The 13,027-nt window shown below is 25.9% G+C and overlaps 1 protein-coding gene across 1 annotated transcript in view; it reads left to right on the top strand.

Moving 5' to 3' along the window:
* Positions 1-12,010: 12,010 nt before the first annotated feature.
* The window catches only part of LOC105131372 (macrophage migration inhibitory factor homolog), a 3,057-nt gene continuing 2,040 nt past the window's right edge, over positions 12,011-13,027 (top strand). Inside the window, exon 1 of the mRNA XM_011034306.1 lies at positions 12,011-12,559. Coding sequence (XP_011032608.1) covers positions 12,449-12,559 — 111 coding nt within the window. The 5' untranslated portion in view covers positions 12,011-12,448. The remainder of the gene's footprint in view (positions 12,560-13,027) is intronic.

Below are 13,027 nucleotides of genomic sequence, written 5' to 3' on the forward strand. Positions count from 1 at the left end.
GCCCGAACACCCTAACGCCAAGCCCAGGCACTAAACCACCCGAACACCATGACCTCGACCACCCAGCCCGAACACCCTAACTCCAAGCCCAGCCACTAAACCACCCGAACACCATGACCTAGACCACCACCACCTCGTAGCTCAAGTACCCAACCCAAACAGCTCCAACACAGAACCACCACAGCAGCAGTCGTGAAACAGCCTCTGTTGATGCTTTGACAGACACCCATCGTGTAGAATTATAATGATCGATCCTTAAACCCAAAAACATAAATATGTTTTAGTCCCTATAGTTTATAATTTCAAAAACAAGTGCTTAAAGACCAAAAGCACAAGTATAGTTTAGTCCCTGTATCCTATAGTATCACAAACAAGTGCATAAATAGACACCGATCGAGTAGATTCCTTAAACCAAAACGCATAAGTATATTTTAGTCCCCAAATTTTATAGTTTCATAAACAAGCTCTTAAATAGACGAAAAAGTAAAAATAAAATAAAAAACTAATATTCTTATTTCCAATTTTCCTTTCCGACCTTTAATAAATTACATAAATAAATTATAAGGACAGCATACATGAAGGAAATGTACATTGGCCAAAAACAGGATTGAGGGGCTTGAATGTTGCAAGGGATAAGCAAGATCAATTAGGAGGTAATTTTTCAATTTTGAGTGAGGGATTTATTTTTCCACATGAATTAGAATAATGTGCAATGTATAATCTTAAAATTGTTAGAAAAAAGATTTAGTTTTGATTTATGCATAGTTTAGTTATATGATATTTTTAATTGTTAAATCAAAAAAATTGAAAATTGTTATAAATAAACAGTATTTAATTTAATATTTTTTATCCACTTAGTGTCACCTTTTCATAAATTATTAACGATTTAAAGCAAGAGATTTTGTTTTTTAATATATTACTAGTCGCTTGCTCTTGCGTTGCGTTGCATTGGATGGACAATTAATTATTTATATAAAAATAAATTTGTTGAAATATTGAGATTTCATTTTTTTTTCTTGTCCAATATTAATTTTCATTTTGCATTAATTTTAACTTTAAAAATCATGAAAAAATAATTCGATTCTGATAATTGTAAAAACCTTTTTTTTTTTGTTATAATCATATTGAAGGGTAAATTATAATAAGTTCATTGAAGTACCATAAATCTATTAAAAAAATTATAAAAGTTTGAAGATTTGACAACCTTCCTTTTATACCAAAGATGTCATGAATTACTAATTAGAAAAGAATGTTAAATTATAAAAAAATTAAAAATTACACAGAATATTAAAAAAGAAACTTAGAACAAAATGGACGTGCTAAAAAATTACCACCCCATATTTTATATAATTATTTCTCCAATTTCATAGTATTTATTTTAGAAAACCTTTTTTTAATCGTAATTAAAGGCATTTTAGATACAAATCAGTTTCCTTTTGTAAAATTTTCTTCAACATTGAAGGGTTTTTTTTTCATTTTTCAAATTATAAGAATCTTAAATTGTCTATGTAATCTTCAAAATACCTTTAGAATATATTGAGATTAAACATCAATACTTGGATATAATTATTTGTTTTTTAGCATAACAAGGGAAAAAAAGTGATGTTAAAATAGATAATCATTTGATAGATGCCCCGTGTGTTATTGCCGGCTAATTCACAAACAATATAAATTATTATGGTAATGAAAGTGAAAGTTAGATTTATATATACTATGCTAGACCCAAATGAATTTAAAATTAATAATCATGTTAAATTTACATAAAATTTATTAAATAATAATTATATAAAAAACAATCAAAGCTGCACTTATTAAAAATTATATAAAAAAATTAATATTATAAAATTAATTTATATAAAATTAAAAAAAATATGAATAATACCTGCTTTTTAAAAACAAAACACATTTAATATCATTTAAAAATAAACACAATCTAATTAAAATATAAATCTTGGATCAAACATGTATTTCAGACACAAGCATTTTATGACCCAAGTATAATTAAGTTTGACATGGTTGCTGGAGCCAATAAGCCTAAGTTTGGCTACATTGTTTAATCTAAAATTTAAATGAGTCTGACAACATCTTATATTTAAGTTTAATTGGGTCAGACATGAATAACAGACTTAAGTTATTGTTATTATTATTATTATTACTATTATTATTATTTTAATTGTTGTTGTTGTTGTTGTTACAACTTGAGTTTGACATCTATGCTTGACCCTACTAAACTTTAATAACACACATTGCCAGACCCAACTAAACTTGGGTTAGATATGATTGTCAGACTTAACTGTTAGAAATATTTTAGGATGAAAACAAATAAATAGTTGGTTTAATGGCATGAAAATATTATTTTTAAAGTGGTTATTTATTTCATACATAGACAACTTCTCGAAAATACAATTAAACCCTGCAAACATCTAAAAAAACAAGAAAATAAGACAAAGAAAAAAAATATTTTTTTATTGTGTGTAGTTTTCTGTATAGTAACATGTTATAAGCTTAAAAACATAATAATGAAACATTATGTTTTTTAATATTATAATTATAAATAAAATTATATGATTGTTAATGAAATAATTATACTTTAAATTAGACTAAATAGTTGTTATTTAATTTTATTTCAACAGTTATAAATATCAAAATTAATTATAAAAATTAAAAAAATTAATTCAAAAATAAATTAATCTCACTAACATATGAAGTTTCAAGTGCCCATATGTCTAATATCATATTTTGATATTATAAATATTCATATAATAGCATTAGGATGCATATTAGGAGAGTCCTTTCACCATAATTTTTATTTAATTTTACTACACAATAGAAACATATACTTATAAATACCTAGGAGGAAGTGTTTCTTTTCAATTTAAGATAAATATTTATTTATTCTTTATTCATTTACAAACTACATCATCATTGACTTTGACATCGTGCTTGACCCAAGTTTAGTTGGGTCTAGCATGTTATTATTAGTATGATTATTATTCTTGTTGTTGTTATTATTATTACTATAATTGTTGTTATTTTTATTATTATTGGTATAATTATTATTGTTATTTATTATTATTGTTGTTGTTGTTGTTGTTGTTCTCATTATTTTTATTATTGTTATTGTTGCTTTGTTGTTGTTGTTGTTCATGATTATCATTGATATTATTATTATTATTAGTCATAATTATTAAACCTGACCTAGAGGTTGACCTGGTTAAGAGCTGAGTCACAAGTTTCATGGGTCAACCTGAAAAAATTAAAAAATATTTAAGACTTTAATATTTTATATAAAAAAATTCATGTAAATATAGGCTATACATTATAAACAATAAAATTTAAAAACATTATTCCATATTAAAAAGATACTATGTTAAGCTTTTAAGTTGAAGTATTTAAATCAAAAATATTTTTATCCCACATTGAAAAATAACTTTTTTTTCTTTGGAACATAGAATATATATATTAATAGGTTTCAAATCTCACATTAAAAATATACTATGTTATCATTTTAAGTTGAAATATTTAAACCAAAAAGTTTTTTATTTCACGTTGAAAAAATATAACTTTTTTCTTGAAAACATAGAGTATATATATTAATGGTTTTAAATCCCACATTGAAAAAATATTTTTTTTTATTGAGAACATAGAGTATATATACTAATAGGTTTTAAATCCTACATTGAAAAAACATAACTTTTTTCATAGGAACATAAAGTATATATATAAAAGGCTTTCAAATCCTGCATTGAAAATATATTATGCTATCCTTTTAAATTGAAATATTTGAATCAAAATTTTTTTTATCTCACATTGAAAAACATAATTATTTTCTTGGAAACATATATACATGCACACACACACACACTAATGGGTTTCAAATATAATTTTTTTATGGAGAACATAGAATATTTATACTAATAGGTTTTAAATCTCATATTAAAAAAATATAATTTTTTTTCATGGGAATATAAAGTATATATATAAAAGGCTTTTAAATTCTGCATTGAAAAGATATTATGTTATCCTTTTAAGTTGAAATATTTGAATCAAAAAGTTTTTTACCCCACATTAAAAAAACATAACTATTTTTTTGGAAACATAAAGTGTGTGTGTGTGTATTAATGGGTTTTAAATCTCACATTAAAAAAAATATATTTTTTTCATGGCAACGTAGAATATATATACGAAAGGACTTCAAATCTCACATTGAAAATATATTATGTTATCATTTTAAGTTGAAGTATTTAAACCAAAAGATTTTTTATCTTATATTGAAAAAACATAATTTTTTTTTTGAAAACATGGAGTATATATGCCGATGGATTTCAAATCCCATATTAAAAAAAAAAAACTAAGTCTCGACTAGGTTTATTCGGGTCATGGGTTTACTTGCCGGGTCAACCACGTTTTTTCAGGTTGTTGCCTAGCCAATCTTTTATTAAATCTAGACCGGTCTAACCACTAGGTCGACTAGGTTCCAAGTCAACTCACCAAGGTTTAATATCTAGGCTTTTATTATTATTATTGTTATTGTTTTAATATCATTATTATTAGTTTTATTAGTATAATAATTATTATTCTTATTATTAGCATGATGATTATTATTATTCTTATTATTTTTAGTGTTATTTGTAGTATTATTATTCTTACTATTAGTATAATTATTATAATTATTGTTATTATTGTTGTTGTTGTTGTTAATATAATTATTATTTCTACTATTGTTGTCGTTATTTTTGTTTTTGTTTTTGTTTTTATTATTAGTATAATTATTATTATAATGATGGTGATTCTCATTCTTATTATTAGTGTTAGTATTAGTTCTATTACTATTATTTCTATTATTCTTATTCTTATTGTTGTTTTTATGATTATTGAAATAAACTTTGGTCAAACATGGATTGCATACATAATCATCTTGGATCTAAAATGTTGCCAAACCTAACTAGATTTTGGGTCAAACATGGTTGCCAAACATAGGATGCTTGGGTTTGACAATTATACCTGACAAAAAATTATATGGTCTCATGTCTAAGTTGTTGTTTTTGTTATTATTGTTATTGTTGTTTTTATTTTTATGATTGTTTTTATTCTTATTATCATTACTTGTAGTATTATTTGCATGATTATTATTATTCTTATTATGATTATTGTTATTATTTTTATTGTTATTATTTTTATGATTTTTATTATCTTTATTAATATTATTTTGAGTATGATTCTTTTTCTTTTTCTTCTTCTTCTTATTATATTCTTATTATTCTTATTATTATATTTTTGTTGTCGTCGTTGTCATCGTTATTATATTTTTGTTGTTATTGTTATTATCATGATTATTAATATAAACTTGGATCAAATATTTTTGTCATATCCAAGTAACATGGGTTTAATATGTTGCCAAAATCAACTAAATTTAGTCATGTGTTGATTGCAGATTTAATTATCTTGGATTTGAGATATTGCTAAATCCAACTAAACTTGGGTCATATATATTACTAGACTCAAGTACCTTGATTTTGTCAACAATACATGATCTAATACCTAATTTGAGATGCTTTGGTCTGGTCACTAGAACCGACTAAAATAAGTTTAATTGGATTAGACATGGATGCTAAATCTAAGTTGTTGATGTTAATATAATTATTAGTATTGTTATCGTTATTTTTTATAGCTAGTGTGACTATTATTCTTATTTTTTTAGTATTATTAATATAATTATTTTTATTTTATTATTATTAGTAAGATTATAATTATAATTAATGTTATCATTAATATTAATATTATTATTGCTATTGTTATTATAATTATTAAAGTACATGTTGTAGAACTTAGCACCTAAACACCCCCAGCACATTAAATCTAACCATTATGTTATATCTAAAGTTTTATTGGTCTGGTAAAATGTTCAATTCTAAATTTTGTTGGGTCATACATGCGTGTCATAGCTTGGGTTTGATGTTATTATTGTTATTATTAAAGCAAACATTGTCAAATATATTATTCAAATCCAAATAATTAGTTGGGATAAGATTGTCAGATCAAGATATATAAATATATCATGACCGTATAGCTAGAAGACACTTTTAATATTGTTTTATATTTAATAATAATAATATTAACCCCATTACGGAGCGAGAAATATTATAATTAAATTTAATAAGCCTGCACTACCCAGTCACGCACGCTCACCATGTGCTAAAATACAAATAAAAAATTTACTAATATTGGGCAATTGATTACTTATCCGTTCAACTCTCACTAAAAAATAAAATATACATGGTGCGCTTAAATATTGGATATTGTAGAATATTTTCATTTCATTTTATTTATTTTTTAATTTCAATTACAGGATATATAAATGAAGTAATAAAACATCACCAACTTAAAAACACAATAAATTCCTATTATCATTCTTATTAAATGGTTATTATATTAATTTTCAATTACTTAGCATTTAGTAATATGATGTATAATATTTTTATAAAAATATTTTTTAATTAAAAATATATTAAATTTTTTATTTTTGGTATTAACATGTCAAAATAATTGAAAAATAAATTTAATTCTTTTTTCATGCAAAAACAAGTTTAACACATTTCTAAAAAGAGCTTTATTTAGTGCTACTACCTTTTTAAATGAATGAGTTTTCTTCTTCCTAGTTATCACATATAATCAATGATAATTTCAAGTATTTGTAATTGTATTAGAGAATGACAAATAAGACAATTTTGGATTCGATTGGTTAAAGAAGAAAACAAAGAGCAAGTAAATAGATTTAAAAATAAAAATTTTAAAAATAATTGTGAAGAGATTCTAATTCAAATTGCGGAGTGAATTTCGTATGATTTAAAAAAAATCAATTAATCTTCATATAAATCAAGAAATCAATATCTATAAATAAAATACAAAAATAGAGCATTTAATTTTATCCTAAAATCAATTAATTAAAGATGAAAGGGAGAGTAATAAAATAATCTAATCAACAAAAATTGCAGAGAAAATAAATCTAGAGAGATCGAACTGAAGAAATGACTAGAAAAGAGTTCGAGATCCGGAATTTTTTTCACATTATCTGATAAATTTATTTTTAAAAGCAGTATAGTTAAAAAAAATAATTTTTATTCCAGAATAAAAATAATAGTCGCCCATGGATGGCACGCAGCGCATGCAAGACCACTTGTTGAGCGTGTATACTAGTCACGCATGTGGGGCATGCAAGACCGCTTTGTGAGCGTGTACAATGTGCGAGCAGCATCTGCGCAACAACTCATATTAATTCATGCATCATCAATTCATCATATCTGGCAAGTTAATTCATCCTCTCAAAGGTCATCTTTCATATTTTATAGAGAACCAAAAGCTAATGAAATGAACAAAAACAATTTAATGGCCATTAAAAAAGATAACATTGCATGAAAAGACAAGGAGTGTGAGAGGAAAGAAAAAGAAAAAAAAATGATGATATTTACACTATTTTTTTTTAAATATTAATAAGATGCCAATAAGTGAGCATGTCTTAATGTCTTTTTATAATATATATATGACTTATCACGAGTTTCAGAGTTAGTTTTTTTATAATATTTATGGATTTATTTTATTAATATTTATTTGATGATATTAGAAATATTATCATCAAAGCTTTGTTTTTTCTCCGGGGTATCTTTTTTTTTTAATTTCTTTCTTTCCTCTCCTATCCTTGTCATTTTATGTCATGCAATGTTTTTCTAATGAAAGTTGTATTATTTTTGTTTATTTTATAGCTATCGATAATTTGCATGATTTGAGCTGCGCAAATGCTACATGTGAAACACACCTAGTTGTGCATGTGTTATATGCGTGTATTAACCATGGATTGTTTTTGAAATCAGTAAGTTACAGGCTTAAACCCAAAATACTCGCCCATGTATTAAGGTTGTGCTTGCCCTACATGCATGGCCGCTGTTTTTATTCTAGAATGAGAATTATTTTCTAAACCACGCTAGCTTGGGAAAAAACTTAATTTCATGTCTATTATGAAGGGGAAAAGGATGAAGCTTTCAGTCTTTTTCCACGCGATTCACATTTTGTGAATGATGGGTTGATATTGGGATGGAGTTTGGACCAGACGTAGTTGCTGTCCATTGAGAGCAGCAAGAAATCATGGGTTTAGTGGAAATCACAGGCAACATTTTTATGGAGGATAAAGTGCTCCAAGAAAGTGACTTGGTATCTGAGTTGACTAGTGCTGATATCTTTTATACTTTAGCTACACGAGCTAGCTATCCAGTCTGAGCACCAACAAGAGATAATCAGAGAATGTTTGGGACCATGGCTGCACTGTAACTTGATATTTTTGAATGAAAAATGCAATTTGTACCGCAAGTGCAACCGCATTTTCAAATCTCTTTCATAAGCATGGGTGTTATAAATTGGAGTACAATTCTAAACCACGCTAGCTTGGGAAAAAACTCAATTTCATGTCTATTATGAAGGGGTTCGATGAAGGGGAAAAGGATGAAACTTTCAGTCTTTTTCCACGCGATTCACATTTTGTGAATGATGGGTTGATATTGGGATGGAGTTTGGACCAGACGTAGTTGCTGCCCATTGAGAGCAGCAAGAAATCATGGGTTCAGTGGAAATCACAGGCCACCATTGTTATGGAGGATAAAGTGCTCTAAGAAAGTGACTTGGTAGCTGAGTTGACTAGTGCTGACATCTTTTATATTTTAGCTAAATGAGCTAGCTATCCAGTCTGAGCACCAACAAGAGATAATCAGAGAATGTTTGGGAACATGGCTGCACTGTAACTTGATATTTTTGAATGAAAAATGCAATTTGTACCGCAAGCGCAACCGCATTTTCAAATCTCTTCCATAAGCATGAGTGTTATAAATTGGAGTACAATATGAATGATTTATATATAATTAAGAAGGGATTTGGTTTGCCCAATTAACCAAGCATTTAGAGAAGAGGGAAAAAAATAAAATCACAAACGCTTCATATTGATTTCTCACATTCATCAGACACTTTTTAGCTTTTTGTTAATTATTATTTAAGAGTGTCTGTAGTAATTATTTTTATTTAGAAATATATTAAAATAATTTTTTTAATTTTAAAAAATTATTTTTAATATTAATATATCAAAATAATTTAAAAATATATTAAAATTTATCAACCCGGTTTAAAAAACGTAATACCAAAAGAAAGTACAGTGAGAATCTCGGGCCCAAATAGGTCCATCACGCATCGCGACAAACTTCGAAAGTGGTTGCTGAATGAAAAATGCAATTTGTACCGCAAGTGCAACCGCATTTTCAAATCTCTTTCATAAGCATGGGTGTTATAAATTGGAGTACAATATGAATATATATCTAAGGGATTTGGTTTGCCTAATTAACCAAGCTTTTAGGGAAGAGGTAAAAAAAATAGAATCACAAACGCTTCATATTAATTTTTCACACTCATCAGATACTTTGTAACTTTTTTTAATTATTATTTAAGAGTATCTGAAGTAATTATTTTTTATTTAAAAATATATTAAAATAATTTTTTTAATTTTAAAAAATTATTTTTAATATCAGTGTATTAAAATAATCTAAAAATATAAACTAATTATTTAAAAAAAAATTAAAATTTATCAACACGTAAAATCAAAAGAAAGTGTAGTGAGAATCTCGGGCCCAAATAGGTCCATCACGCATCGCGACAAACTTCGAAAGTGGTTGCAAATAAAAACTAAATCTAATAGATAAAAATATCAAAGAAATAAGAGTTTGAAAAATAATTGATAATTAAAAAAATTAAAAGATGATAAAATTTATTATTTTAAATTTTATAAATTATTTTAAATAAGATAAATAATAATAAAAAAAATCAAATTTGATAAAATAAAATAAAATAAAATAATAATAATAAAAAAATGATGATCAAATTAAGAAAAATAAAAATTAAATTTGATAGAAAAAAAATGATGATCAAATTAAAAATCAAATTCTTAAAAACTTTGTTTCTGTTTTTATTTGTCACTCCTAAAAGTATGTTTTGAAAAAAATAAAAGCAAAGTATTTTTCAGAAAATAAAGTCATTTTTCTTTTTATTGAAAAATATTTTTTATTAATTAATTTTTTAATAGTAAATAAATATAATAAAATTTAGAAAGTGATTGCATGAAATAAATTCACATCAATCTATATATACAATAATGTTTTTACTAAAAAAAACTATAAAGATATTCATTTTTATAATCTTTTTTCTTTTCCTATATAATGGGATTTTCGCTTCGTGGTTGCTTCTAATATCTGGTACATTAAATCTTCTTATTTTCTTGATATAAACAAAAAAAGTAGGGCTAAGCTTATCAAAATTTTCTTTCCAAATTCACTAATCGAGGGCATTCAATTATTAGATTTATTTCTTTCTTTGCCAAAATAATATCTATATCATATTAAAAAAAAAATTGAAATGGCTTCTTCATGTCAACCAACCAAGTCAATCCAATAAAACATCAAAAACATATATACATAACTATTAAAAAAATAATATCAATATCATTATAAAATATATCTTGATGCAAAACCATAAAAAATCATTAAATGATTCATTACCTAAAAAAAATAAATAAATCCAAAACTAAGTAAAACGACACAAAAAAAAACATTAGATTTAGAAGTGTAACCACACTAATTATATCTGTTATTATTATATATGTTGGAAATTTATTTAATTAACATGATTTAATTAAATAAATTATAAAAAATAAAAAAATTAATTTCAAATAACTTTTGGTTTTTCTAATGAAAAAACATTTAGTTTTGCTAGATTTAATTCTTGATTAATTCATCAACCTTTTAATTTTCAAAATTCACTATAAAAGAGAGAGTATGTGAATGAAAAGTATTTATCTTGAGTTTTTATTTTTCTCACACTCTTTCTCACTTTAATTTTAGTGTTTTTATTCTTTTTTATATTTTAGTTTTTTTCCCTCTCAAATCTAGAATTTAGATTCATACTTTGTTGAGCGATAAATGTTTAAATTCTTTTATTTTGATTTAAATATCTTATTTTAAAATGCATGTAAATTAAGATAATATTATTGAAATCTTGGAAGATATATTATAATTATCTTAGTTATATAAGTGGGGAATAATGATGTTTTAGAGAGAAATGATTTATTCTTAACAACTATAAAAGTTTTATTTCTTTAATTTGTTTTAATAAGTAAGTTTTTTTATTATTTTAATTTATGTAATGTTATTTTTATTATTAGTATGCATGCTAAGATTTTGATATATATATTCAAAGTTTAAAAATCTGCTTATAAATGCTAATATTCTTTTTAATATATTTATATTGAAAACATATTTGTTTTGAGTTTTATTTTGTATATTTATAAATTTAAAATTATATACAATCTAGATTTACCTTGAATAATATTTTATATTTTATATGCTTTTATTATGATAAACTAAATATACTTGTTCACTGGTTTAATATTATACAATATATTTTGACAATATTATATTAAAAAAACTAATTGAAAAAAGGAACTAATGTTGTCAATATATACTCTATATCAAGTTACTTTGTGACAAACGAATAAGTTTGTATTTTATAGAAATAGTAAGGTTTCTTTTTTAAAATAAACGAAAAGAATATAAATATAATCTCTTAAATATTTATATCCTTATTTCTTACCAATTCATGGAAAGGATTATGTGTTTTCAACACACACACACTTCATTCCCAACAAAATTTTATGATGATTACATAAGTATAAATAATTATTTTTTTTAGGTTTATTTTGAAATGATAGAGATAGATGATAAAAGACAAAATTAAATTCGAGACCTCCTAAAATTAATATGAATATTATAATGGGCTAAAATTATATCAACTGGGAGGGATTTAAAAAAAGCTAAAATTATATCAACTGGGAGGGATTTTTTTTTAAAAAACCCAATACTGTGGTGGGTGGAAGCAACCTCGAAGTCCGATTTGTTTGATTTAAAAGGTTGGAAGCGTTAAGAGTTTTTCATCAGAGACTAATCACACAATAACATAAAATAAGTCTAATTCTCTAATACATAAACTGAAGTTAGAATTGATCCTGTAACTTGATCGATTCATGGTCCATTCCTTGATCGATCTTGTACAGCACAACTTTTTAGCCTTCGGGGTGGTCCAGGACCTGCCATCCTCTTGCATATATCCTTCCCAATCCAGCTCAAGCTACGTGCTTCCAGACAGTGAAATAAGGGCAGGGGCAAGTGTGGGATTTCTTGATTTTGAAACTCTTCCTTCCTCAATTATATAAGGAGGTTTTAAGCATCGGATTTTGAAGCAACAAGTGTGGATTTCCTAGTCCCTGATCTTTTTGGTGACAGAACTTTTCTCTCACGCATATTTATTCTCTTACAAAGAAGAAGAAGAAATAAGGGCTGAGATACAAAGATTAGATTCAGATAAGATGCCTTGCCTTTATATCTCCACCAATGTCAACCTTGATGATGTTGATAAGGATCCCATCTTTTCCGAGGCCACAAAAGCTGTTGCTTCCATCATCGGAAGACCTGAACATGTAAACACTCTCTATCCCTCCAACTCTCTTTTCCTTCAATTTCTTCTGCTTGTTCATGTTCGAATTCTGTGGCCTCCAAATGCATGCCTTGTTCCCTTTGATATGTTGGCCCACAGCCCAGTTTGTGTGTTGATTTTCTTTAATGGTGACCCGTAAAGGTGAAAGAAGGATCGGTTGCTTAATTATTTTTAATGTTAGTATTTTAAGGAGGCCACTTTCTCCAATGGAAAGTAATTTGATACCTTCCAATAAGGATCACGTTCCCTTTACCCTTCTTAACCCATTCGACCCAACTTGCTAAGATAGTTTCAGATTTGATTTTCGATTCCTGGGGCATTTTTTTGAAGCTGAATCCAAGTTTTTTTTGGGTAATGCCGAGGAGCCATGGCCATTTTATCTTGAGTTCCCTTCATTTTTCCCAGATGAAGGGGTTGTCCACCTGACGTACAGAAAACCAACCTTCTTTCC

Source organism: Populus euphratica, unplaced genomic scaffold, assembly GCF_000495115.2.
Source record: "Populus euphratica unplaced genomic scaffold, PopEup_1.0 scaffold23.1, whole genome shotgun sequence".
Classification (NCBI taxonomy): Eukaryota; Viridiplantae; Streptophyta; class Magnoliopsida; order Malpighiales; family Salicaceae; genus Populus; species Populus euphratica.